The sequence below is a fragment of the Drosophila ananassae genome, assembly GCF_017639315.1.
Source record: "Drosophila ananassae strain 14024-0371.13 chromosome 4 unlocalized genomic scaffold, ASM1763931v2 tig00000061, whole genome shotgun sequence".
In the NCBI taxonomy this organism is placed as follows: Eukaryota; Metazoa; Arthropoda; class Insecta; order Diptera; family Drosophilidae; genus Drosophila; species Drosophila ananassae.
The window spans coordinates 3,393,407-3,419,494 of NW_025319038.1; the positions used below are offsets into that span (position 1 = coordinate 3,393,407).

Here is a 26,088-nt window from a genome sequence, read left to right on the forward strand (position 1 = left end):
TTATAAAACTAAAAGACCAAACTTGCCGATGAATATAGTTTCTGCTGTTGGTTTGGTGATTTTGTTGTCGCTGCGCTGTTGATGCTGCTTCTTCTTGGGGTGTTGTCACTGCTGCTGGCTGATGTTGCTGTTGAAGTTGGTGTCGCTGCGGATGTTCTGCTTGGGTGATTTGTTTCGGCCGATATTGCTCGGATGTTGCTTCTGCTTGGGGTGCTTATTGCTGCTTTAGCTGATGTTTCTGTTGATGTTGGTGTCGCTGCGGATGTTGCTTCTGCGTCACTCTTGCTGTTGATGCTGATACTGATGGTGATGTTTTTTTTTTATGTTTTCCGATTTAATACTTTTTTTTATATATATTTTTTTTTTCTTAACTTTTCCGATGTAGGCCTCGGATACGCAAATAATACACACAAAAAAATACACACAAATTTAATTTTTTATATATTTTAATATATATATTTTTTTATTATTCCGGTGTCGTTCCGGAACAAACACGATAGAAGGAAACAAAATATTTATTAATTTTTGTTTTTCCTTTCTATTCAATTATGCTCATTGGCATTTATATTATTTTATTCTCTGTGTTCCTTACCTCTTGGGGGGAAACAACAGAGGACTACGATATTTAAACTGGGCTCTTTTTTACCCAGATCGCAGCCTTATTTTTTAGCTACCCTGAGCTGAAAATTTTTATTTTTTCTACAGCCACTTATAGGTGCCAGTTTTTTAAACCTGAGTCTCTTACCACAGGGGGGAAAACGTCAGGGTGTCTCGAAGGACCAAATGTTAAGAGGAGCCCCGTAAATATTCGTGATACTCCAATGAGTTCTGTTTTAAAACTGTTTTTATTTCTTACAATTCTCTTACAAGAAACATACATGAAAATCTTAAATCTATTTAAAACTACATACTTATCAACGGACTGCTCGCTGACAGGCTATGTGACCCTTTCTTAAGTGCCACCACATAAATATTTGGTTAGACTGCAGGAGATCGTCTTTCAAACCATGCTGTTGATTACTTATTCCCATGGGTCCGATCTCTTACATTCTATGTTTGGAATTTTTATCGTGTTCAATGCTTGAACAACCCTCCTTTCAATTCTTGGCGCATACGTACGTAGAAAAAATAGTAGAGCAAAAATAAATAACAACATATAAGTTAAAAAGATTTTATTAATATTCTTTAAAAAAAGAAATGAATCTTTTTCACATTTTGTTTATTTGAGTATCGGATTAGAACTGACAATTATGATTCTTACAATTAATAATTACACCTATACGTTGCTCCATCGCTGCCGCGATCTCGGTCGCGGGTGCTGCTGCTGCTGGCGTCCCTCGATGTCATTGGTAGCTGATGTTGTCGTTGTAGCTTAAGTCCATATCTTCGTTGCTAATTGGTCAATGCAAGTGCATTGTGTTGTTGGTGGATGCACTTGGCTTTAAGTTCAGTGAGCTTTGCCAAATATTTGGGTGTTTTCTTTCTTTTTGGCTTTCCCACGATCGCAAGCATAATCAATGCTTACTCAGCGCACGTGTCTTTCGATCCGTGTGACCCTTATTGGTGCGACGGCATCATATTGCATCCGGTGCACGGTGCACTCAATGCGTTTATGTAAGCTCTTTTGCAGTTGTTATTGAGAACTTATGTGCTTGGACTTAGCGTTTTATTAATATTATCTAGTTTTTGACATTTTAGGTGTTAACTCTTCCCCCCTTAAGCGCGGGCGTCCTCGTTCGCAACGTAGAAGAGAACAGGGTTAGGTGGGGTTGGATCTGCCGGTGTTTTTGTCGTTTTCGGGGCGGCTTCTTTTGGTCTGCACCTTCTAACTAGCATTATGATCAGACTTGCGATCATTATGAGCAGGATAGTGGCTGACGTATAATTCACGGAAGCCTCGATTGTCTTCTCTTCTTTATTTTTTTTCAGAATCTTAGTGTTATTTATGTTTAATTCTTTGATTAATTGAAGGGAGAGGACTTCGTTAATTTTAGGGTTTACCGCTGACAGTTGGAAAAGCGGAGGTTCGGGGTCTACCACAGTGACCTCTTCCGTTCTGTAGATGTTTTCGCTGATCTGTACTGTGGAGTTCCTGTGCTGGATGATGAAGGATCCTTGAAGATAAAGGTTCTTTCCGTCCAAAGACACCATTCCGTTAAAGTCGTTCAGCATCAGTGTTCCTGGTAGTAATTCCTCAAAAATAGGCACATGTTGGCTGTTGATTGCCTTGCATTCCGGTGGTCTTAGGTTTAATAGAGCGCTTACGCAAGTGTCGTTGCTTAAGTCTAACAGTTTATCCTTAACACAAATGGTTCTATCATTATGCGATTTACATGGTTTTGATATCGCCAATAGTTCCTTTTTACATTCTAACAAGTTTTCATATTTTATGTCATATATTATATGGGCTTTTTTTACTGCTTTGACTAATAGGGTTCTACAGATTTCATTACTTATTATTGGGAGACTTATGATATACAGAAGAGCTTTATTATTCGATGCAAGTTTGACTTTTGAAAATTCTAGTAATTCTTCCATATTAATAAACAGATTATTTCCTTTATTAAAAATTGGTTCTAAAATATTGGTTTCTATTGTTGAGAATATAAAAGAGTTTATAATATTTGTTTTGGCCAAAATAATTGCATGTAGTATATTAGATATTTCTTCTTTTTACTATTTGAATTCTATATCTGAATATATTTGCCTCTTCATTAATTATTTCGTTTGAATTTTTAGTTATTTTTAAAATGTCATTCGTTACGTTACTTATTTGATTAATTTTCTCACTAAATTTTTTATTAATTATAACCTGCTTATTATTATTTTCTAATTGTCCGTTTATTTTGTTTTTTAGTATTTCATCAACCATTTCCATTCCGTTCCTAGGATTTCTATTGCTCTTTTTTGTCTATTGCTTGTTTTTAGATTGAGAAGGTTTTGTTTTATCTGATTTAATTCGTAAGACAGGTAGGGGTATAGATGGTGTGATGGTGTGAGGCTGTTTAGTCCTTTGTTAAGTTCGTCAAATGTATTGTCGTATTCTTTTAGGTCGAATGTATGGATGATTTTGAATGTTCCCTCTTGTTTGGCCGCAAGTCCAGTCTCAAGTGAGATCACTTGTGAATTTGAATAATCAAGGACTGTTGAGACAGGCTGAGGCAAGTTGGTATGAATAGTCTGAAAGTTAGTTTCTGATGTTATTCTTGTGTATTATTTTCCCGGATTGAGTTTTTATTGTAGTGTTATTATTTTCTTTGACTGTTTCTTTTTTATAGCGTGGGGTAAGTTTGGTACCTAGTCTTTTGTCGATTTTTACATGAATTGTATCTCCTGTCTCATATTGTTTTGGCTGTACTTTATCCTGATTATGGTATTCTAAGTCGGCTACCTGTTTTTTTTTATTTTTTCCCTGATTTCGGTTTGCTGTTTCTCTATGTCCTCTGTGGTGTTCGGAGTGGACCTTCTGAAAAACACCTCAACTGGTTTTTCCTTTATTACTGAATGGATGGACCTATAATATTCCTCGACTTATTTGAAAATTATGTCTTCGAATGTCATACTCCCGTTGTCTTTTTTAATGCATCTCATGATTTCCGAAAGTGTTGAATGAAATCATTCTACCTGACCATTACTGGTTGAAGCGTATGGGGCTGTTGAATGGACTTATATTTTAAGTTGATCTTCTACAAGGAATCGAATCGCCGTAGAGTTTAAGGCGCGTTCGTTGTCCATTACTACCACTTGGGCATGCCGAATGCTATCAGCATTTCTCTCAAAGGAGCTTTAATGTCCTCGGAGGCCCTTGAGTTTAATATCTTGATTTGGGCGTATTTTGAGAACTTGTCGAGACCAGTTAGAATATTATTTTTTTCTGTAATATAAATGTCTATGTGGATGATTTCTCTTGGATACTTAGGGATGGGCGTTGGTTGGATTGCCCCCTTCGGTGGGTGTCTATCGTATTTGGATTCTCTACATGTTTGACAGGATTGGACTATTGCCTGAATTTTCTTTTGAGTTTGTGGGAAGAAGTATTTTTTAAGAATTTGTATTTTGTTTTCGTTTGCGTCTCTGTGGGCCCTTTTGTGTTCTAATGTAATGATCTGATTCAGGGTTGTTTCTGATGGTACGTCTTCAACTTGATTACTAGTAAACCTAAATTTGTAAGACTTGAAGTGCTTAGGATAAATAGTTGGAATTTTTCCCATTATTTCTTCTGAAGTGTATATACCATTGATAATTCTGGGATCTAATCGGGCTCGGAGTATATTAATGATTTTCTGTTCTGTGTAAGAAATATTTTTTATTATATGGCGATGAAAAGTTGGAAATGGAATTTCGAAGTTATACGCATCAGTGTTTTCTTTTAATAAGAAAATTTGGTTTTTAAATGCGTTGATCGGAGCTTCTACTGAGAATATTAGATTATGTGAGGAACTTTCGTCGCTGTGGATTGTAGAGTCTGAATGGATTGAATGAACTTCTGGTCGGGCTTTAATTTCTGGGATGTATTCGCCGATAATGTTCCTCCAGCTTTTTAGCTTGGCATTGTGGTTATTTGCACTATTTGAAAAGGTCAGGGGTTGGTGGTCTGTATAAATTGTCACTTTCGAATATCCATACAGATAATGTCTTCAGCTTTGGAGAGCCCATACGATGGCTAACATTTCCCTTTCGTTCGTTGCGTAATTTTCCTCGGTTTTCGAGAGGGTACGGGATATGAATGTTATTGGTCTATGGTTCTCTTCTAAAACGGCTCCTATGGCAAAATTTGAGGCGTCTGTGGTCAATTGGAATTCTTTCGTGAAGTCTGGGTACGCTAATGTTACATCCCTAGATATAAGTGTGTTTTTAAGTTTTTCGAATGCACCCGTTGCTTCTTTGTCTAGGTTAATAGTTATTCTGCTTGACTTGTATTTGGATACGCGTCCTTCTTCTCCCCTTAAGAAGGCAGTTAAAGGTTTGGCAATCTTCGCATAATCTTTAATAAATCTCCTATAATAGCTTGTCATTTCTAAAAATGATCGAAGTTTCTTTAGTGTTTTAGGTATTGGGAAGTTTTTAATTGTCTTGATTTTTTCGATGTTGGTTTTAACCCCCTCTTCTGAAATCGTGTATCCCAGAAAATCAACTTCTTTTTTGAAAAAGTGGCATTTGTCGATTTGTATCCTCATATTGGCTTTTTGTAATGTTAGAAACACTTTGTTCAAGTTTTCAGCATGATCGTTTTCTATTTTGATGAAAACGATGATGTCGTCAGCTTACACATAACAGATTTTCCTTATGTGTTCTCGCAAAATGTCATCTAAAGCTCTTTGAAATATGGCTGGTGAATTTTTTAATCCAAATGGTAATCTGGTAAATTCGTATTTGCCTCCATTCACTGCGAATGCAGTTTTTTCCATGTCTGACTCTTTAAGTGGTATTTGATGAAATCCACTTTTTAAGTCTAGTACTGAGAAGAGTCTGTTGTTTCCTAATTGTGCGATTATTTCACCTATTTCAGGAAAGGGGTACCGATCGGATATTGTTACCTCATTGAGCTTTCTATAGTTAATAACTAGCCTGTATTTTTGTTTTTCATTAGAGTCGGTTTTTTTCGGGACTACCCAAACTGGTGCATTATAGGGTGACCGTGAGGGTCTAATAATGCCATCTTGCAGCATTTCTTGAATTTGTTGTTCTACTTCTTGCCTAAGCGATGCCGGATATGGGTAGTGCTTTCCGTAGACAGGGGTATTGGAGGAAGTTCTAATTTCACCTAAAACTCCTGTAGTGTAAGTTAGTTTAGTTTCAGGATCGGCGAAAAGAATTTTAGTGGGGTAACTGATATGTTGGAAAGTTTAACTATTGTATGTTGTTTTATTTCATTATTCCCTCCTACTGAATTTACTGTAAAGTTGTTACTATTGGATTTAGGGCTTGGTACTATTTTCGCTTGAATGTAATTTTGATTTGAGCCGGTGTCAATTAAGAATTTCAGAGTTTTGCCGTTCCCGATAGTTACCTTAAAATAGGGTAAAGAGGAACGGTTTATTCTAAAAAATATAATTCTGACATATCAATGGATTCCTGTTGTTCGGATTCCGCTTGCCATGAAGCTTCTTCATCCAGCTCGTTTATTCCATTCTCTTCCGATGACTGAAAATATTCTTGTTCCTCATCTACCTCTGGTTGTATATTGAACTGGCGTTGCATTTTATTAGTATTTTGAACATTTGTGTTGCTCAGGGGTCGTTTCCCTACAAAATTGTTGTCCTGAGGTCTATTCATATAGTTAACGTGGCGTGAACGAATAGACTGGTCTACGTCCATGGGTGTTGGCTTTGGTTGGGGTCTGGGAGGTGGGTTGGGGTTAAAGAAAGCTTGCGCTCCTGGTTGATTTGTCTGAGTTTGGTTGAGTGGGTTAGTTGTTTGGATGTCGAGCGAATTATATTTAATTTTTTCTAAAAATTCTAGTTTAGATCCTCGTAAGGTTCCAATTGGAGCATATGTTATTTTCGATTTGAACTATTAATTTTTTGTTCGTGTTTATTTTACTCAAGGTTTCTTCTGAATTTTTCATTTTTCAAATATTTCTTAACTAGCTTACATTAAAATCATTTCGGCGTGCTATCGTGACGATAGGTTCGGCTGATTCCTTTTTGTCCCACGCAGCAACGATTCCTCCTGTGTGTGGGTCTACTACGGAGCCTCCTCTATATCTGGATCACGTTCCCTCTGCGCACGTGTCTTTCGATCAGTGTGACCCTTATTGGTGCCACGGCATCATATTGCATCCGGTGCAACTTGCAACTTATGTGCAACTTGCAACTTATGTGCTTGGACTTAGCGTTTTATTAATATTATCTAGTGTTTGACATTTTAGGTGTTAACTTATATAAAAGTTCTAAAAATTTTTTTTTAAACATATGTGCTAACCTAAATGTACTGCCTGTGGATAAAATAAAAAAGAAAATATTTTTATTATTTGAAATAACTGTCGCCCCTACCCCTCGTTCTCGAATTTACAATCTTCCAAATAAATACTAAAGTGCAGCAAAAATTTATTTATTTATTACAGATAAATAAAGGTGCATATATATTTGGTGTACATACAAATAGATGCAGCGATAATATTCTCGTTTTCGTTTCCCACCGTTATCCGCTGCTGAATGTATGTATATGCACTTTTTGGCGCCTATAGTTTAACGGTCCGCCAAATGACGCGCTCCCTTACAATTTGGTCGTGCATATTGGTTTCGGTGTCATTGGCGACCAACTATTTTTTTTTGGATACTCCGTGCCTCGACTATCAATAATTCGTTATCAATTAATTAATCAATTTACATTTTTTTTTTTTTTGGTTAAATTTAATAAATTATTTATTATATTTAAATAAGATTAATTAATTATTTTCGTTTTCGCATTTTCTTGTTGTGGAATTAAATTCAAAATTTTTAAAAAAATTTCTAAAATTTATTTATTTTTAATAAATTTTTAATATTAATATTTTAAAATTAATAAAAAATTTAAATAAATTATTTAATCTTAAATTTGCATTGTTTTCGTTTTTGTATTGAAAAAATAAATTTTTATAATGGAAAGTACTAAACAAATGTCAAAGTTAAAAGCATTCGCTGGTTGGAGGAACGTTTGGAAGATGGATCACTTCCTCTAAACAAAACTGAGCTAGAGTGCAGGCTTCAGGTTTTAGATGAGGCAATTTCTAAAGCAAATGAGTTGCAAGACCAGATCGAGCAAATAGATGAATTGGATGATTTCGGAGCCGAGTTGGAAAAATTACGAATAACTACCAAGACAAGGATTATGTCCTTATGTAATGCCTTGAATTCATCTGAAGACTCCCGTCCAGCTACTGCAATTTCTGCAGTCCCAACTCGAGCTCGATTTCCCAGTTTGGCATTGCCAAAAATCAGTGGAAATTATTCGGATTTCAAAAAATTCATAAGTCTTTTCGAGACATTGGTTGACAAAGATGTGAACATTCCAGTTATCGAGAAATTCAATCATTTAATTTCTTGCCTCTCTGGTGAAGCCATAGGAACTGTCGAGGAATTCCAGGTCACCGAGAGTAATTACGACAAAGCTATCGCTAGTCTAAAAAGAGTTTATGATAAAGAATGTCTCATCTTTGCGAACCAAATACGTCAACTGTTCAGCCTTTCGAAAATTTCCCAGTCGTCTGCGTCGTCGTTGAGGGGTCTCATCGACACTGTGTCATCAATTTATGGATCACTATTATCCATAGGAGATGATACTAAAATTGCAAACTCAATGATTATTCATTTAGTTTTGAGTAGAGTGGATCCAGTGACCAAACAAATGGGAAGTGTCACTGGATTATGAGGAATTGCCGCTGTGGTCCGATATCGAAAAAATGCTAAATCGTAGATACCAGCATCTGTCCGCTGAAGAGACTGGCAAACCAAAATAAGAAAGAACTGGGTTCAGCAAGCAACTGAATAGAACTTCGTTGGCTTGTTTTTCTACCAACGCCAAACCAGCTTGCAGTTATTGTAACGCTAACAACCATTTTTTGACCCAGTGCAGTCCATTCGCTCGCCTTGCTGTAATGCAAAGGTTTGAGTTTGTTAAATCAGCCTCCCTATGTTTGAATTGTCTGCGAAAAGGTCACACGGTAGCGAATTGTAAATCGACCAGGTGTCAAATCTGTTCAAGATCGCACCATAAACTTCTGCACCGATTTACAGTGACCGAAAATAACTTAGCATTACCACCACCCACACAAAATCCTCCTCCAGAGTTAAAGAATGATGGCCCTTCTACTTCACATGCTTTGCATGCGGCGTCTGTAGAAAAGGTTTTGTTACAAAACAAAAAATGGTGAGCATATCTTGGCCCGAGCATTACTTGACTCAGGGTCACAAATGAATTTTATTACAGAAGATCTTGCTCAACGCTTACAGATCCGTAGGGAGGAATCGTGCATCAACTTGCTTGGAATTGGTCAAACTAATTCACAAGTTAAGAAAAAGATACACACCGTGGTGAAGTCGAGAGTCAATGGTAGCGAGTTTCCGTTCGACTTTTGGGTTTTGAAAACCATTTCAGGCTATCACCCTGACCAGTCAGTGAACGTAAAAGATTGGACCCTACCAAAGAACCTGCCGTTAGCAGACCCATATTTTTACAAACCTCAGCGGATAGATATGCTAATTGGAGCTTGAAAAAATTCTGGTCGTTGGAAGAAGTTCCATCTTCTAAAAAGATGTTGTCGCCAGAACAAGAGATATGTGAGGAACATTATCGGAAGACTACAAGAATACTGCCATCTGGTCGATTTGAAGTTAAACTTCCATTTAAGTCGGATCCAAGCGTTTTGGGCAACTCATTCGAGATAGCCAAACGCCGATTTCTGTCGCTCGAGAGGAGATTATCTCGAGATCCGAACTTAAATAAAATGTACTTGGAATTTATGGAAGAATACGAATCCCTATGGAAGAATACGAATCCCCATATGTCCCCTGCAAGCAATGACGTTCTTGATTCTCCACACTACGTCATACCCCACCAGTGTGTCATGCGGCCGCAAAGTACAACTACCAAACTCCGAGTCGTTTTTGATGCGTCCTGCAAGACATCCACACAGAAGTGTTTAAATGAGTTGTTGATGGTGGCTCCAACGATTCAGGAAGAGCTTTACTCAACTCTTCTTAGGTTTCGGCTAAACGAATTCGCTCTGGTAGCCGACATAAAAAAGATGTATCGTCAAGTGAATGGTAAATGAAGCAGATCGACGATACCAGTTGATAGTGTGGAGAAAAGACCCTTCTGAGTCCTTGAAATTGTGCAAGCTCAACACCGTTACTTATGGCACTGCACCAGCCCCATTCCTGGCCATAAGGTGTATGAAGAGGTTGAGTGAATCCGCGAAAAATACATTCCTGGTGCTGGTTGCGTGGAGGAGCTAAAGACAATTAAGTCTGAAGTAACTCAGGTTCTTTAAAACGCTGGGTTTGAATTGAGCAAGTGGTTTTCAAACTCGCCTAAAGTTACTGCATCCGAGGGCACGGTTAAGCCAATAACACTTTCGGACTCAGAGCTGACAAAAACATTAGGAATCGTTTGGGTTCCTAAAGATGATGTATATAAATTCGAAATTGATATGTCAGTCATGGGTCAAAGGGCGACTAAGCGGAATATTCTTTCGGTGACGTCAAAGCTTTTCGACCCCCTTATTATTCCCCCCCCCCCCCCCCCCCCCCCCCCCTTCGGGCTTATTAAGCCCGATCCTTATTAAAGGAAAGATCCTGTTACAGGAACTTTGGCTTAATAAGCTAAATTGGGATGAGTCCATTCCACTCCACTTGGAAACCGTATGGAACAAAATTCAGCTTGCCTTGCCACAGTTAGAAGAGATCTCAATACCGAGATTTGTGATGAGTGAGCCAATGTCACCAATTGAAATTCATGCCTTCTCTGACGCATCGATGAGAGCCTATGGAGCCTGCGTCTATATCCGTTGCAAATCTGCAGAAGGTAGTAAAGTCTCATTGTTGACTGCAAAGTCGAAAGTAGCGCCGCTCAAGACAAAGACGCTCCCCCGTCTTGAGTTATGTGCCGCTCACCTTCTCGCGGACCTCTGTCGCAAAATAAAACCTCTTATCAAAGCAAGAATCGAACGAAGTGTATATTGGTCAGATTCGGAAGTTTGTCTTCATTGGATTCGTTCCCATCCATCGTCGTTGCCAACGTTCTTATCAAATAGAGATGCTGAGATTCTAGAGTGTTCAGAGGATAGCACGTGGCGGCATGTACCAACTAAACAGAACCCGGCAGATATTGTGTCAAGAGGTGGAGACGTAAAGGAAACGATAGAATCAATCTGGTTCACAGGTCCATCGTTTTTAACGGAGCCGGAAGATAAGTTGCCAACGGGCCCCCGGTTTGATCCGTCACCAGAGATCTTGCAGATGGAAGCAAAGAAGAATGCAGTCGGACTGACTGCAATGGTCTTTACCTCATATTTGTTGGAAGTGATAGAAGGATTTTCCTCTCACTTAAAACTGCTGCGAGTGTTCGTTTACATGGTCCGCTTTATAAAGAAGTGTAAAAAATTAGTAGTTACTTCTGATAATGTACCTTCACCTGTGGAATATGAAGAAGCTTTTAATAAAATTGTCCAGATAGTCCAAGAGCACGAGTATCAAGAGGAAATTAAAAATATTCGAACAAATTTTGTTGTTAGCCCAAGCCTAAAGAAGCTAAGTCCGTTTGTCCATGAAACCTCTCAGGCAGGGCTTACCTTTTCGTTGTTGCGGGTCAGGGGGCGACTAGCTAATGCTCCTATTTCTTACGATGCCAAGTTTCCAGTATTGTTGACGAAGCGCTCTAAATTTGTTTAGAGCTACGTCCGATACTTCCACGAGTCGTATTTTTATGTGGGTCCACGAGCACTAGTGAGTCTCTTGCGACAGCGCGTTTGGATAGTAAACGCGCAGGAAGTCTGCAGTCAGATAGTACAAGCCTCATCTGATGACTCAAATCATGGGAGATTTACCCTTAGATCGAGTTCGTGCTCTCCGCCCATTTTCCATATGTGGCGTGGATTTCTGTGACCCTATTGAGACGACATTGAAAATTCGTGGTAGGCCACCATACAAGTCCTACAATGCCCTGTTTGTTTGTTTGGCGTCTAAAGCAGTACATTTAGAAGTAGTTTCCGATTTGTCAACTGATTCCTTTCTATTGGCTTTCCAAAGGTTCGTTGGGCGCCGAGGATGTCCGCAGATCGTGCACTGCGACAACGCGACGAACTTCGTCGGAGCGAGTCGCCACTTCGCGGCACTGCGGCACCAAATCGAGCTGCGGCAATACGCATCAAGAAAAGGATGCGTATTTGCATTCATACCGCCGCGGGCCCCGCACATGGGCGGACTATGGGAGGCAGGTGTGAAGTCTGCAAAGCACCTACTCCTACGAGCGGTGGGCAGCGCGAAGTTGACCGCAGAGGAGCTGCAGACCGTCCTCGTTGGAGTCGAGGCCGTCCTGAACTCGAGGCCGCTGGGCGCCCTCAGTCAGGACCCAAGCGACGGCGAGGCGTTGACTCCCGGGCCCCACCAGCACCGCGGACCCCGGACCAGCAGGGTCTAACGTGCTTGCGGCGATGGCGGCTTGTCTCGTCAATCAAGCAAATGTTTTGGCAGCGTTGGTCCCGGGAGTACGTCTTGGGCCTACAGGCGCGATCGAAGTGGCAGCGGGAGCAGGAGGACGCCAGGAAGGGCGATCTGGTCCTGGTCGCCGAGGACAACCAGCCGCCCCAGCAGTGGATCACCGCCAGAGTCGTCGAGACTCACGCCGGCGCGGACGGAAGGGTCAGGGTCGCCGACGTCAGGACCAGAATAGGAGCAGTATTCAGGAGAGCAGTCCACAAGCTGGCGAGGTTGCCAGTAGTTGAAGCCTAAGGAAGGGCTTCAACGGGGCCGGTGTATAATTAATGTAGATAATTAGGTGAAATGTTATGAAGTCTAGTATAAGTTAGTTTAGGGCGGAGCGGGAGCGCAAGTAAAGCTCTCACTTGCGCTCTCCCATGAATTCGCCCCGCTTCGCCGCACTAGATAAGCTAGGCTTAAGTTTTTGTTGATATGAATAGATACTCGAATTTATAACGTTGAAAAAAATGCATGCATTTATCGTTTTCGTTTTTATACCCTTGCAGAGGGTATTATAATTTTGGTCAAAAGTGTGCAACGCAGTGAAGGAGACATCTCCGACCCTATAAAGTCTTCTATTCTTGATCAGGATCACCTCCTGAGTCGATATGAGCATGTCCGTCTATCCGTCTGTCCGTCTGTCTGTCTGTCTGTTTCTACGCAAACTAGTCTCTCAGTTTTAAAGCTATCGAGTTGAAACTTTGCACACATCTTTCTTTCCTTTGCAGGCAGTATATAAGTCGGAACGGCTATATCCTATACCTGCCATATAACTGATTGATCGGAAATGCCATAACTTTGGTGTTTTTTAAGATAGAAGGTTGGGACTTTCCACACATGTTACGTTTGACCAAAATATCTTATGTACAACATTTCATAAGGATCGGCCAACTATATCCTATAGCTGTCATAGAACGATCGAAATTGGCATAACTTTGGTGTTTTTTAAGTTTTTAAGTTTTATGATGGGATTTGGTACAGATTTTATTTTGGGAAAAAAAATCTGATCTGCCAATTTTCATAAGGATCGGCCGACTATATACGATCCGCTATATATCTAATAAAATAAGATGGGTGGCGCCACCTAGCGGACTGCGACTGAACTGCAAGGGTATATCAACTTCGGCTCCGCCCGAAGTTAGCTTTCCTTTCTTGTTTTTATTATGATAATCTAACATTTTAGTTTGTGCTGTTTGTAGTTTTAATGGTAAGTCACTGTGATCTATTTTGTTAAATAAAGTGTCGTATGGTTTTTGATTTGTTACTGAATGAATTGTCATATTGTAGCTTTTTGCTGCTCTTATAATAACTTCGGGATATTCTAGGAGACGGTACTCATCTTTAACACAACGAGCTATCTCAGCTAGGGTTGAATGGGCTCTTTCAACTTGTCCTTTCGAAAGGCTATGTCTGGGGTCTGCGTAATGGATTGAAATACCAGAACGCTGTAGGAAGGATTTAAATTGTGCTGATGTAAAGCTAGGTTCGTTATCTGTCATAACCGTTTTAACTTGGGGAAATGTTTGAAGTATTTCATAAACTTTCAAATCAATATTTTTTTTGTTAGTAATTTGTTTTACAACGAGGTATTTGGAATAGGAATCAATGCAAGTTAAGAAGGTTGGGTTTTGCGCGAAAAAATGTCAATATGTAAGTGTTGGCCTTCTATTTTTGAAATGGGGGCTTCTCCAATATGTATTTGAGTCGGGTTTTTGTTATATTTGTTTGTATTATAAATTTCACAATTTGTTATATATTCTTTTAATTTTTTGTACAGATTCGGCCAATAGTTTAATCTGGTTATTTGTTTATAATTCTCATCTAATCCTCGGTGCGCTCGGTGCGACAGTGTGTTTCCTCTATAATTATTGCTTTATCGTCATTATTTGTTATGTCTACAACAAAACTTTTTGTATATACAAATTTATTAATGAAGTTATTTTTTAATTGGACTTGGATTTCGTACAACAGTTCAGGAGTACAATGAATCCCTGTATTAATATTGGTTTGGTTTGGTTTGGTTTGATATTCTTTAAGAACTGCAACTAAGTTCTCTGGTTGATCATATTCAATAATATGACGTTTGTTTTCAAATATATTTATCTGTTCATGAATTGTGAATTTTCCCTTTGCTATTAAAAGTTGTTGTTTAAATTGATTAAGGGGTTTTTTTGTTTCGCCTATAATGTTACTAAAGCTACTTTCGGCTGAGTGTTGGGTGCCGTAATCCGTGGACTCTACATCTTCTTTTTCTGTAATATTATTTATTTCAATTCGGGACAGTGCGTCTGCTACTACATTGGTAGTACCAGGCTTATACAAAATTTTTGGGCTGAAGCTTTCTATGTAATTAAACCATCGTTTTATTTCCACATTTGGGTTTTTATCCGAAATTGCATATGAGAGCGGTTGATGGTCCGTATATATTTCCATTCCTGATACTCCTGATAATTGGTATCCGTCCTGAGAAAGTACTGCTCCTATAGCTAAGTCAGATGCGTCAGTTGTTAATGTAAATTGTTTTGAATAGTCTGGTTGGACTAGTTCTATTTGGCAAATTAGGTGTTCTTTGAGTTCATTAAATGCCTGTGTTGCAGTCTCGTCAAGAGTAATTGAAAAATTTTTTGACATCCTCTTGGAAATTTTTCCATTGGAGCCTTTTAACAATCTAGTCGGGGGTTTGGCAATGGTTGCATAGTTTTTTACAAATTTTCTATAATATCCAGTGAGGCCCAGAAAGATGCGCAGCTCTCCGATATTTTTGGGAATTGAGTAATTCGATATGGTGTCTAGTTTTTTCTACGTCTGATTCTTTCATAAAAATTTGGTGGAAACCTGATTCTATGTCTATATTACTAAAGTATTTAGCTTTTCCTAGATTTGATAAAATAACTGTCGGATCTTGCATGGAGTATCTATCTGGAATTTTGCTAAGGTTTAGTTTTCTGAAATCGATGCATAGTCTATGCTTAAAGGTTCCATCTTCATTTGTACCTTTTTTGATATTGTAGATATTGTGTACGGGTGAGTTGTAAGGACTTTTGCTGGGTCTAATGATTTCATCATTAATCATTCGGTGTATTTCTTGAACTCTAGCTAGAGCGTTTGGTAAGTCTGGGGTATTTAGGGAAAATAACATGCCAGAAATTGGGACGTTTAGGCCAGTTATGAATACCCTCAAGGCGTTTTGTCTATGTCTGAGGTTTGCTTCTGTAGTTATGGGATTTTCTTTCCCGTACGTCATTATGGTTTTATTTATTAGAAAAGTTAACTTTTTACTAACCAAATTATAAAAGTCCATAACCGAAAATCTGTTATGTGTAAGGACACTTAGTTTTTGTTCAATTATGTGGATTGGCCTCTTGTCGCTAAAGACAAAATCGAGTCTAGCCAAAATAGCGTCAAAGTTTAAAACGGTTCCGTGGTTTGTTAAGGGGTTAGGCCACTGTAGCGGTTTCAAAAAATGAATTTTTTTTTATCTTAAATGATAGTTTAGAGTCCAACGAAGTCGGTACAATTGGCTTCATACCCGGAAACACTTTTTTCCGCAATATTTTGGGTCAAAAACTAGGGGACTACCTGCGCGCTACCGGCTGCTCGCGCGTGCTGTACAGCGGCGCGATCTCAAAACCATGTTTATCAAGTCGGGCGGACACGAAAATCATATTTCAAATGACTGATTGATTCGATTCTTTTCGTAGCTTCTTTTACCTACTTTTTTCTAGTGAAGTACCTGGAGATTTATTTTTATCTTTAAAAGTTTTTTTGTAATTAACGATTATGTTTGATATTTTTGCCTAAAAATCAGACCATTTTGTCAGAAATCAATATTTTTACAATCGGACAGGTACTTCACTAGTTTGAATATTCAAGTTTATGAAACCTACATCCATTTTGTTCTAGAAATACCTCTGGCTGCAAATCGAGTCCGCCCGCAAACCACTTCACTCCGTAGGTGCCATGACTTTAACGACTACAGCGCCACCTCGCAGCACATTTAAATAACCAAAATTTTTGAAAATATTCGAAATATTATTAATAAAGTGCTGAAAGCTGCATTCCTTTAAAGTGTTCCTGTTCGCCAAAAAAAATTCGTGAAATTGACCCTTTTTTCGGATTCTACACTGGCCTAACCCCTTAAAGCGTCGTTTGCTTTTCCTACTATCTTGTTTCTTAAAATGATTAGGGCTACAAAGTACCGACGGCTTTTGCGGACATAGAGTCCCCTTGTCGTTTCCGCGGCTTCTCGCCAAGCTACGTAATTATCTTGATTTCCAGAGAATTGGGGAACGGATTTGACTATCTCTAATGTTTCGTCGCATGGTATGGTATCGTCAATCTGTTCGATTTGGAATTCGGTCACTAAGTTGGATTTGGAATCCAAGGGAGAACGTAAATTTTTAATTTCCTCATGTAGTGGTGTTAAGTTATTAGCTATCAATCGGACAATTAGGTCTGATGTTAATGTTTGTTCAGGTGTTTGTCGGCTTAAATTAGCGCTATGGCTAGTAGATGGACCGTTTGAGTCTGTCATTTTGAAATTTCTTAAAGCGTTTATTAATTCTTCCAGTATTTATCAATCACTCTTTAGCAAAACAGCAGACAATTTTTTTTTTTCGAACTTTAATTTAGATTGGTATATTATATAAAATATATAGCATTATTTTAAGAGAGATAAAAAAGGAAAAATATAATATATAAAAACACAATAGAAAAAAATATATAAAAAAAAGTTTGTTTGTAAAAATAGGATTTACATTGATGTGGTTTTTTTTTTTATAAAATTAAACAATAATCTATCTCACGTGTGTGATTTTTTGGTGTTCTTCTGATGAGATTGCTTTTTTTCCTTTCTTTCCGGTCCTTTTCCTTTGTGTGAGGGGTCTTCTACCGAATTTTTTGTTCCTGCGGTGCTTCACTTTAGTTTCCTTTGTTTGTTTGAAGTACAAATTTTTGGTTTTTTTTTATAGTTGTATTTAAAAATATTTTATTTTTTTTTTTTAATATTCGATTTGTGTTCTAGTTTTTTTTAATTTAATTTTTTCACTTTTACTCTTCTTGCTTATGTTCTTGTTTTTTTTTTTTAAATTTTATTTAGTTAATTTTTCCACTTTTTTCGAGTTTTTTTGAGTTTTCACTTTTTGGTGGTCAAAAAAAATTTTATTCAGCTTGTATTTTTTTTGTTATACCCTAGCAGAGGGTATTATCATTTTGGTCAAAAGTGTGCAACGCAGTGAAGGAGACATCTCCGACCCTATAAAGTATATATATTCTTGATCAGGATCACCTCCTGAGTCGATATAAGCATGTCCGTCTGTCCGTCTGACTGTCTGTCTGTCGATTTCTACGCAAACTAGTCTCTCAGTTTTGGAGCTATCGAGTTGAAACTTTGCACACATCCGTTTTTTCCTTGCAGATAGTATATAAGTCGGAACGGCCGGGATCGGCCGACTATATCCTATAACTGCCATATAACTGATTGATCGGAAATGCTATAACTTTGGTGTTTTTTAAGTTAGAGGGTTGAGACTTTCCACACATGTTACGTTTGACCAAAATATCTTGTGTACACAATTTTATAAGGATCGACCGACTATATCCTATAGCTGTCATAGAACGATCGGAATTGGCATAACTTTGGTGTTTTTTAAGTTAGAAAGATGGGATTTGGTACAGATTCTATTTTGGACAAAAGAATTTGATTTGCCAAATTTCATGAGGATCGGCTAAGAGCGTTGAGTTCCCTAAGAGCGAAAGTAAGGAAGTTTTTTTGTACAGATTCAATGTGATCTTGGTGTACTCCATATTGGGGACTCCAGACACACGATCCCTACTCAAGAATCCGACGGACCAGTGATGTATATAACGTTTTAGTTATGTACGTGTCATTAAATTCTTTTGACCATCTTTTAATAAAACCAAGCACACCCATAGCTTTATTAACCATGGTAGATATATGGTCGGTAAATTTAAGTTTCAAATCTAATAGGACACCTAGATCGTTAACCTGAGTTAATCGTTCTAAGGCGTTCCCATAGAGAAAGCCTGGTGAGGACTAGATCGGTAAAAAGACATAAGTTTACATTTCGATCCATTAAGCTTTAGGTTATTTGCTAAACACCAATTTTGAAGTTTATCCAAATCGGATTGAAGTCTAGACTGGGCGCTAGTGAATTTATACTGAAGGCATAGCTTAACATCATCAGCGTACATAAGTATAAGTGAATTAGTTAAGGCAAGGGGCAAGTCGTTAATAAACAGAGTAAAAAGTAGGGGTCCAAGATGGCTTTCTTGGGGCACCCCTAATGTGGCGCGGACTAAACGCGAGGTAACATCTTTAAAGAAAACACGTTGGGTTCTCCCAGATAAGTAGCTCGAAGTCCAGATAAGATCAGTCGGGAATCCCAAAAGACTGAGTTTACTTATAAGAAGCGAATGGTTAACAGAGTCAAATGCTTTACTGAAGTCAGAGTAAATGACGTCTGTTTGTAAGCCATTCCGGAAGCCATCCGTGATAAAAGATGTTAGCTCCAATAAGTTGGTAGTGGTGGAGCGGCGCTTCATGAAGCCATGCTGGCACGGAGTTATTATTGAACTACATAGGTGTTGCAAATGTGGAGTGATAAGTTTTTCAAACAGCTTTGGAATTGCTGACAATTTAGAGATGCCTCTATAATTCGCAGCGTCGGATTTTTTCCCTTTTTTATGTAGCGGAATAATGAAGGATTCCTTCCACATAAGGGGAAAGATCGAAGTTTCCAGCGATAGATTAAAGAGTTTAACGAGCGGTTTGCACAGTGCCTCGGCGCAGTTCTTCAGAGCACAGCCTGGTACTCCATCAGGGCCTGGCGAATACACGGGCTTGATCTTAAGAAGATCCGATAACACGCCACTTTTATCGAAAGATGGGCGAAATATAAGATTGGCTGATTGGATATCATAAGTGTAAGGCTGAGCTTCTTCTAGGTGAATACGTAGTTTGAAAATACTGTGCAAAGAGATCGGCCATTGCCTGATTAGTCTTCGCATAAGAGTTCTCAAACGTAAGCAGTGGGGGAAAAGATACATGTTTACGCTTAGTGTTCACAAAGTTATAAAACTGCTTCGGATCCTGAGTAAACTGAATCCTGCAGCGGCGAATATATTTCCTATAACATTCTGCGTATGCACGGTGAAATTGGACCGGGCTACTAAGTATCTAGAATAACTAACTGTACAGCCAGATAATCTATGTTTATTCAAAAGTCTACTCATACTATTCTTTAAGTTGTTAAGATGCCTTGTATACCAAGGCGGATTCGTTGAAGCGGACGGATATTTCAACGGCACACAAGCGTCAAAAAATGAGTTTACAGTGAAATAAAATTTTTGTAATGCTAAGTTTATATCATCCCATGCCAGTAAATCAGACCAATCAAATTCCGAAATTAACTTATTTAATTTCATAAAGTCAGCCTTACGAAAGAAACGAACTTTATGAGATTTAAGTGTAGACTTAAGGTCAATTAAGCAGTTGTTTTCAATTGAAAGCTCAAGAGTGGGATGATATGGATCCTCAGGGTCAGAAAGGGGCAAAGTTCTGGAAAGAGTAATTCCATCAGGATCAGAAACGAAACATAAGTCCAACAGCCGACCTAAAGAATTTCTAACGTGGTTAATTTACCCGAGTGACATGTCGAACATGCCCTCAGGGAAGTCATGGTGGGAGTTAAGCTGTAAAGACGGTGAATTATCAACATTTGACCACATAAGTTCTGGGATATTAAAGTCACCCAGAGCTATCAGCTGGTCACCATCAGACAGACGATCGAAAACCAAACGAATAGCGGACAAATGTTGCCAGTATGTTGGCGGTTCGGACGAAGGTGGTATGTACGAACAGGTAACATACAAAGATTGATCGGACAAAGTGATTTTGATGCAAAGAAATTCAATGTCACCAAACTCTTGTGATTTTACCTCTTCAGAAGCGAAATTGGAGTCTACAGAAATTAGCACTCCTCCTCCCCTTCGCAAAGTTCTATCACATCTAAAAGTGGTGTACCTACTAGGAAAAACTTCGGAGCTTAAGATCTCCGGCTCAGGCTGAAGATTATTCGCCACAAGCACATCACTAAAAGAGGATTTTTTACGCTTTGGAGACTCGTTTAGTAGTTGAAGACTACTAAACTGTGTATCGAGCGCACAGAGTTGGTCATTGATTTTTCGAAAGCTACTAATCAACTCCTTGAAACCTCTTTTAGTCTGCCTCATGAACGATCTCATTTCGTCCTGAACAGCACGACAACCGTCACAGCAAAAGTGGAGACCAGACCTACGCGAGATTGCATCCGAAACTGAGGCCTTGAACCCGGCACACTTAACGTGTAAAATGTTTTCACAGAGCCAGCAATGGATGGTAGGCTGGGAAGACGAGATTGTCTTATTACAAGACTTCAATGCACAGACCAATTTAAATTCCATAATTATTAAGATTTTAAATAATTAATTTATTAAAAATTATTAAAATTTCAATAACTAATTCAATTTATTAATAATATTGATGAACCTTGTACCACTGTACCAGGGAAACGAAAGGGGGAGATTGAAGAGAGCAGTTAGCAGCGAGTTAGTAAAATGCAAAGAATAGAGATAAGAATCTCTATTGAGCGAGAAATAGTAGCAATAGAATAGAACAACACCGTAAGAGATGAAGAAGAAGAGCAGGGCTATGTTTGGAAGAAAAATTTAAAAAATTATTATTTTATCTCCAAATATATCACTGCACACGCGAAGCGATACGGATCTATGAATTGCAATATTTTATTATTTTTATTTTTTTTAAGTGAATAGAAATAAACACCGATTGTTTATGCAAATCTAATAAGCAAATTTTATGACAACGCAGTGCGCACAAAAAAAAAACACGTCCGTCCGCTTTGAGATAAGAAGAAGAAGAAGGATGGCAAAAATTAAAAAAAAACTTCTCACATTGAAACAAATTATATATTATATAGCCTGAGATCCACGCGTTCATACAGACAGACATTTTGATTCGACTGTTGATAAAAGGAGCCCCTTATACTCCAATGTGTTTCAACTGAAAACTGTTTTTATTTCTTACAATTTTCTTACACAAAAGATACATGAAAATCTATTTAACTACTTATCAACGGACTGCACACTGACATGCTATTTGACCCTTTCTTAAGTGCTTCAAGTTCACCACATAAGCATTTCTTTAGACTGTAGGAGATCGTTCTTTAACCATGCCAGTCTTGACATTCTATCTTTGGAATATTTATCGTGTTCAATGCTTGAACAACTGTTGATGCTAATATATTTTTTTTTGGGGGTCGGAGATTCCTTCACCTTTTTATATAAATTAGATTTTATTAGAGTGTATTTGGATATGTTAGATTATCCCTCGCTGCAGTCGGTGATGTCACAAATGTTAAGACGTCTTTATTGAGCGAAGCTCAGACACAATCTGACTTAAAGCTAACAAAAATTGGATCTCATAGCGACCTCGCAAATATGCAGTGTTCGTCGGCTGTGCACGGGCATCCGACCAGACGCTGTGTCAGCAGTTTAGCCAGAGCGAGCTCTTGGATAATCAGACATTGCCGTCGAGCGGTTAACTTTAGTTAACTACTCCCCCTTCAAGAATGAGGCCGCCCTCGGCCGACCTTATTTGAGCCATCATCTGTTTTCTAGCTGGGCCGCAGTTTTTCGTGCCTGGGTTAAGCCGATAGGTTAAGCCGATACAGATCAAACCGCAGCATATTGCTCCCACAATGAATACCATCTGATATGGTATTCTCCTTCCCGAACTCTTTAATATGTTCACTTTACCGGTGAAGGTATGGAAAGTTGAGAACATTGCGTTCCATGGTGACGTTCAGTGAAGTCGAGCTGGCAACTCCGGAAGCCCTCTTCTGGGCTTGATTGACAAATCAGGTTTCGTTGACGGTGGCACTCTCGGTAAAGGTGATGACGTGTGTACCCCGTATACGGACACCGGTGCCATTGTCCACACTTACTCGAACCGGGCGATCGTTTACAATTACAATCCCATCGACGACGAGTAACGGGATGCAGATCGCTTGGCTGAATTTTATATTGGGCCTCCAGTGTGGAGCTCTTGGGCACATGACCTTCCTAGCGCCAGCCGGCAAAATGTAACCCCTGGTGTTGTGGAGCAAGTCTTTACCTCTAGCAAAATAGTGTTTTTGTTGCAAGCCGACTTAATTTTAGGAAACTTAATAATAAAGTGTAAAATGTTATCGGATTGTAGAATCTTAACGGACGATACGGCCAAAAAATCTTTAATCGCGGGCTCGGTGGACTCTTCAAACCACACACCTTCTAGGTCTGCTTGATCTAAGATGGAAATTTTGTGGACATTTTATTAATTTGGTTTTGTACTTTATTATTGATATTTACCTGCCTATTGGTTGCATTTATAAGCTCAAATTCTTTAAATTAAATTTGTTTAAAATCTTCAGTGTCCGATGTTCCCGCCACTACCTTCAATGCTGTTCCTAGGAAGTCTAAGCTTCTGGCTTCTCTATGATGGATCCTCAATGAGCCGAGCAGGTCGTGTGGATGAGCGACATCAAAGATCAAGAGTTTCTGCATATGTGACTGAGGGAACATTCCATCGGTCTCTTCTACGATGTGCCTATATTTCGAAGAATTCGCAGAGTGTTTGACAAACGCGAACTCCTCCCATACCAGAATTCGACCATCAACGATGGGAATGTATTTAGCTTTTGAGTATCCAGTGACGAGTGCCGATGTTATGGTCAAAAGGAATATAAGCTATCCAAAACTGTTTCTATGTTGAAAACGTATCTATTGCAGGTTCAGCTTGTTTAGTAAAGCTTTAGAGAAATTGTAGATAACTAATGACTTTTTGAAAATATGAGATTAAAAACTCCAATTTAATTGACGAAAATATTGTTTAACCACCTATAATAAATTCAATAAAATTATTTCGAGTTTTTCCTTAAATCCAAAATTAAAACTTGGTATGATCTACCGATTTCAATAAGAAAATAAAAATCTTCCATCATAAAATGCTTGGAGAAAAATCATAGAAGACCAAAAATGAATGTAGAAAATCTGAGATTTCAACTTTGGATGAGTATTCCAAAGATATGGTAACTGCTAGATACCATTTTTTAATTTTAGTTGGTACAAATACATTTCAAAAATGATATATACTAGAAACAATAATGGTCATCTTCATTACACGGCCTACATAATTCAACATATTGTAAAATTTGATCAATTTCTTCTCTTAGGTGTACCGCGGAAACTGTGGGTGATAGAACCAATTTTTGTTCCGGACTTTGTTTCTGTGGAGCTTAAAGGTTATAGAGCAGGTGAAATTATGCGTGGAGATTTTTTGCTGTTGGCCTGTGTAATCGGACATTGCCGTCGCTCGGGTAACTTTAGTTATAATACGGATAAATACAATATATCCGTGTAGTCTACAACTAAATATTTTTTTGTGGTTGTAAATATTTGACTATACAGTTTAAACTTAAATATAACAAGTGCAAATTTAAAGCAATAAGTGCAAAGAGGGGTTTATTATATTTTTTAGTTCAATAAAAACAATTTTTTGTTACTTTGATATGCTACAAATAAAGAACTGTTTTATTGATTTACTTACCCGACCTGTGCATACATGGTCGCTGGCACATTCATCTATATCACGGCATGTACTCAAGTCCGTTGACAAGGTGTATCCTCGAGGGCAGGAGCATTGAAATGATCCTGGCGTATTTATGCAATATCTGGAATGGCTTGATAGTATAAAACGGTATATCTATTTTCTATTCGCATACCCCATGCATAATTTGTAATCCTTATGAGCGTCACATTCATTTATGTCAACGCATGTGCGGTTGTCGGATCCTATTTGGTAACCTGAATTACATGTGCACCGATATCCACCCCAGAAGTTAACACATTTTTGTTGACAAAGTCCCGGAATTACCTTACACTCATCGATATCAAAACAAGCGCTTTTAAAATTATTTGTGTTTTGTACTTTTTTTTCAAAACCGGTTTTGCACTCACAATAATAGGAACCTATAGTATTAAAACAGTAAGCATTTGACGGACATAAACGATGATCTATTGCACATTCATTAATATCTACGCAGCTTTTAACACCATTTCTTAGCCTTTTAAGTTCATGTCCTAAGGGGCATTCGCATACATAGCCACCATTCCGATTACGACAAATTTGTTTGTCTCCACAATTGTGTTCTCCAGTCTCGCACTCATCAATATCTGTAAGTATAGAAAGAAGTATAGAAAGAAAGTAAGTAAAGAAATTTGAAAAATTAAATTAAAAATTTTTAGATATCAGGAATCGAAGTAGATCTGCTGTATCCTTGCAATTAAGTGGCAGATAAATTTAAAAGATATACAATTTTATACGATCAGACTTGGCACTTTTTTTTCAAATTTTTATTTTTACACATTTTTTTTATAATAGGATTTTTATAAGAACAGGAAAAATATAAACTATAATTATCCGATAATTTTTTGTTTATAATGTTTTGTAATTTCATATTAACCGATGTTGAAAAGTCATCTATTACCTCTATTGTGAAATGCCTTATGGTTGGTCCCGCACCCCGGTTTCCTTTTTAATCCTAAGAGTCCATAAGGATCGATTATGCTGCAACATATAGGTATTTACCATTATCAGTGTGATGATTGAAATGGCTAATTCTGCGTAAGAAATTTTTGTCTGGTGGTCCAATTAATATTGCGTTTTTTGTTCTTTTATCTCGGTAAGTTGATGTACCCGAGCCTCTAATTCGTCGTCTTTTATTCGTGATGATTGCGTGGGAGTCCCTGTGGCTGGATCTGATGCTCTAAGGCCCCTTTTAGAATGAAAATGATTCTGAAGGAAGTCTTTAGATCTAGAGAAACCCGTGTTATCCGAAAGATGGAGTGAGTATCTGTGGAACTGCATTGAACTGTCATTATTTTGTAAAGCTATAGAACGTGAGTGATGGCAACTGGCAAGATCTAGTCGGGTGGTAAATGATCCCGATCAAGAGAAAGAACTCCTTCTCTTTGCAGATTCCAATTTCCCTGTTATATTTAGCATATGACTGACTATTAATATTTTGGTGCAATAGTACCCCATTCATTTCCTTGTTCTCGGTTTCTGACCGTTGTCGCCTTGTTCACCAATGATCGATTTGGTATAGCTTGGTTCGATTGCTGATCCTTTGACTCTACTAGAGACTTGGCTTTAATTAAATGACAATCCTGTCGTGTAGTGCCCTTAATATACCAATTTAAATGATAGCATGACACTGATATATAAGGAGTATATATTAGCATAAATACTCACTGACCTGTAAAACTTAAAAAGACACCAACGTTAGGGATTTCCCGATTGATCGGGGATAGATCAAAAGGATCTTCAAAAATATCAAGGATGTGTCATTTCCGATCGTCCAGTTATATGGCCTTTGTAGAGGCATCTATAATTTATCAAAAGTGTGCATTGTAGGGAAGGAGACATCTCCGACCCTTTAAAGTAGTATTTTTTATCAAGATCACCTCCTTAGTCAATATAAGCAGATTAAAAATTCTGGAAAACCGGCGTTTCTGACTTACGTACTGCCAGTACTTACGTACTGATTAAAAAAAAGTATATGTGCAAAGCTTGAAATCGATAGCTTTTAAACTAAGAGACTTTTTCGTAGAAACAGAGAGATTGACGGAAATGCTTATATCCAGTCAGGAGGTGATCCTGATCAAGAAATTGGGATCGGAGATGTCGCCTTCACTGCGTTGCACACTTTTGACCCAAATTATAATCATATAAAAAACGTCGACGAGGTAAAATACCGGTGACGAACCTGCATGCGAAACCCAAAATATAGGT

The 26,088-nt window shown here is 38.2% G+C and overlaps 1 protein-coding gene across 4 annotated transcripts in view; it reads right to left on the bottom strand.

Annotated features, from left to right (window-relative positions):
- The window catches only part of LOC6506053 (fibulin-2), a 483,847-nt gene that overhangs the window by 132,705 nt on the left and 325,054 nt on the right, over positions 1–26,088 (bottom strand). For all 4 annotated transcript variants that reach the window (XM_001966603.4, XM_032455788.2, XM_032455789.2 and 1 more), the window contains 2 exons: positions 24,017–24,467; positions 23,842–23,965 (listed from right to left, as the gene is read on the bottom strand). In XM_001966603.4, the coding sequence (XP_001966639.2) occupies positions 23,842–23,965; positions 24,017–24,467 (575 nt within the window). The remainder of the gene's footprint in view (positions 1–23,841; positions 23,966–24,016; positions 24,468–26,088) is intronic.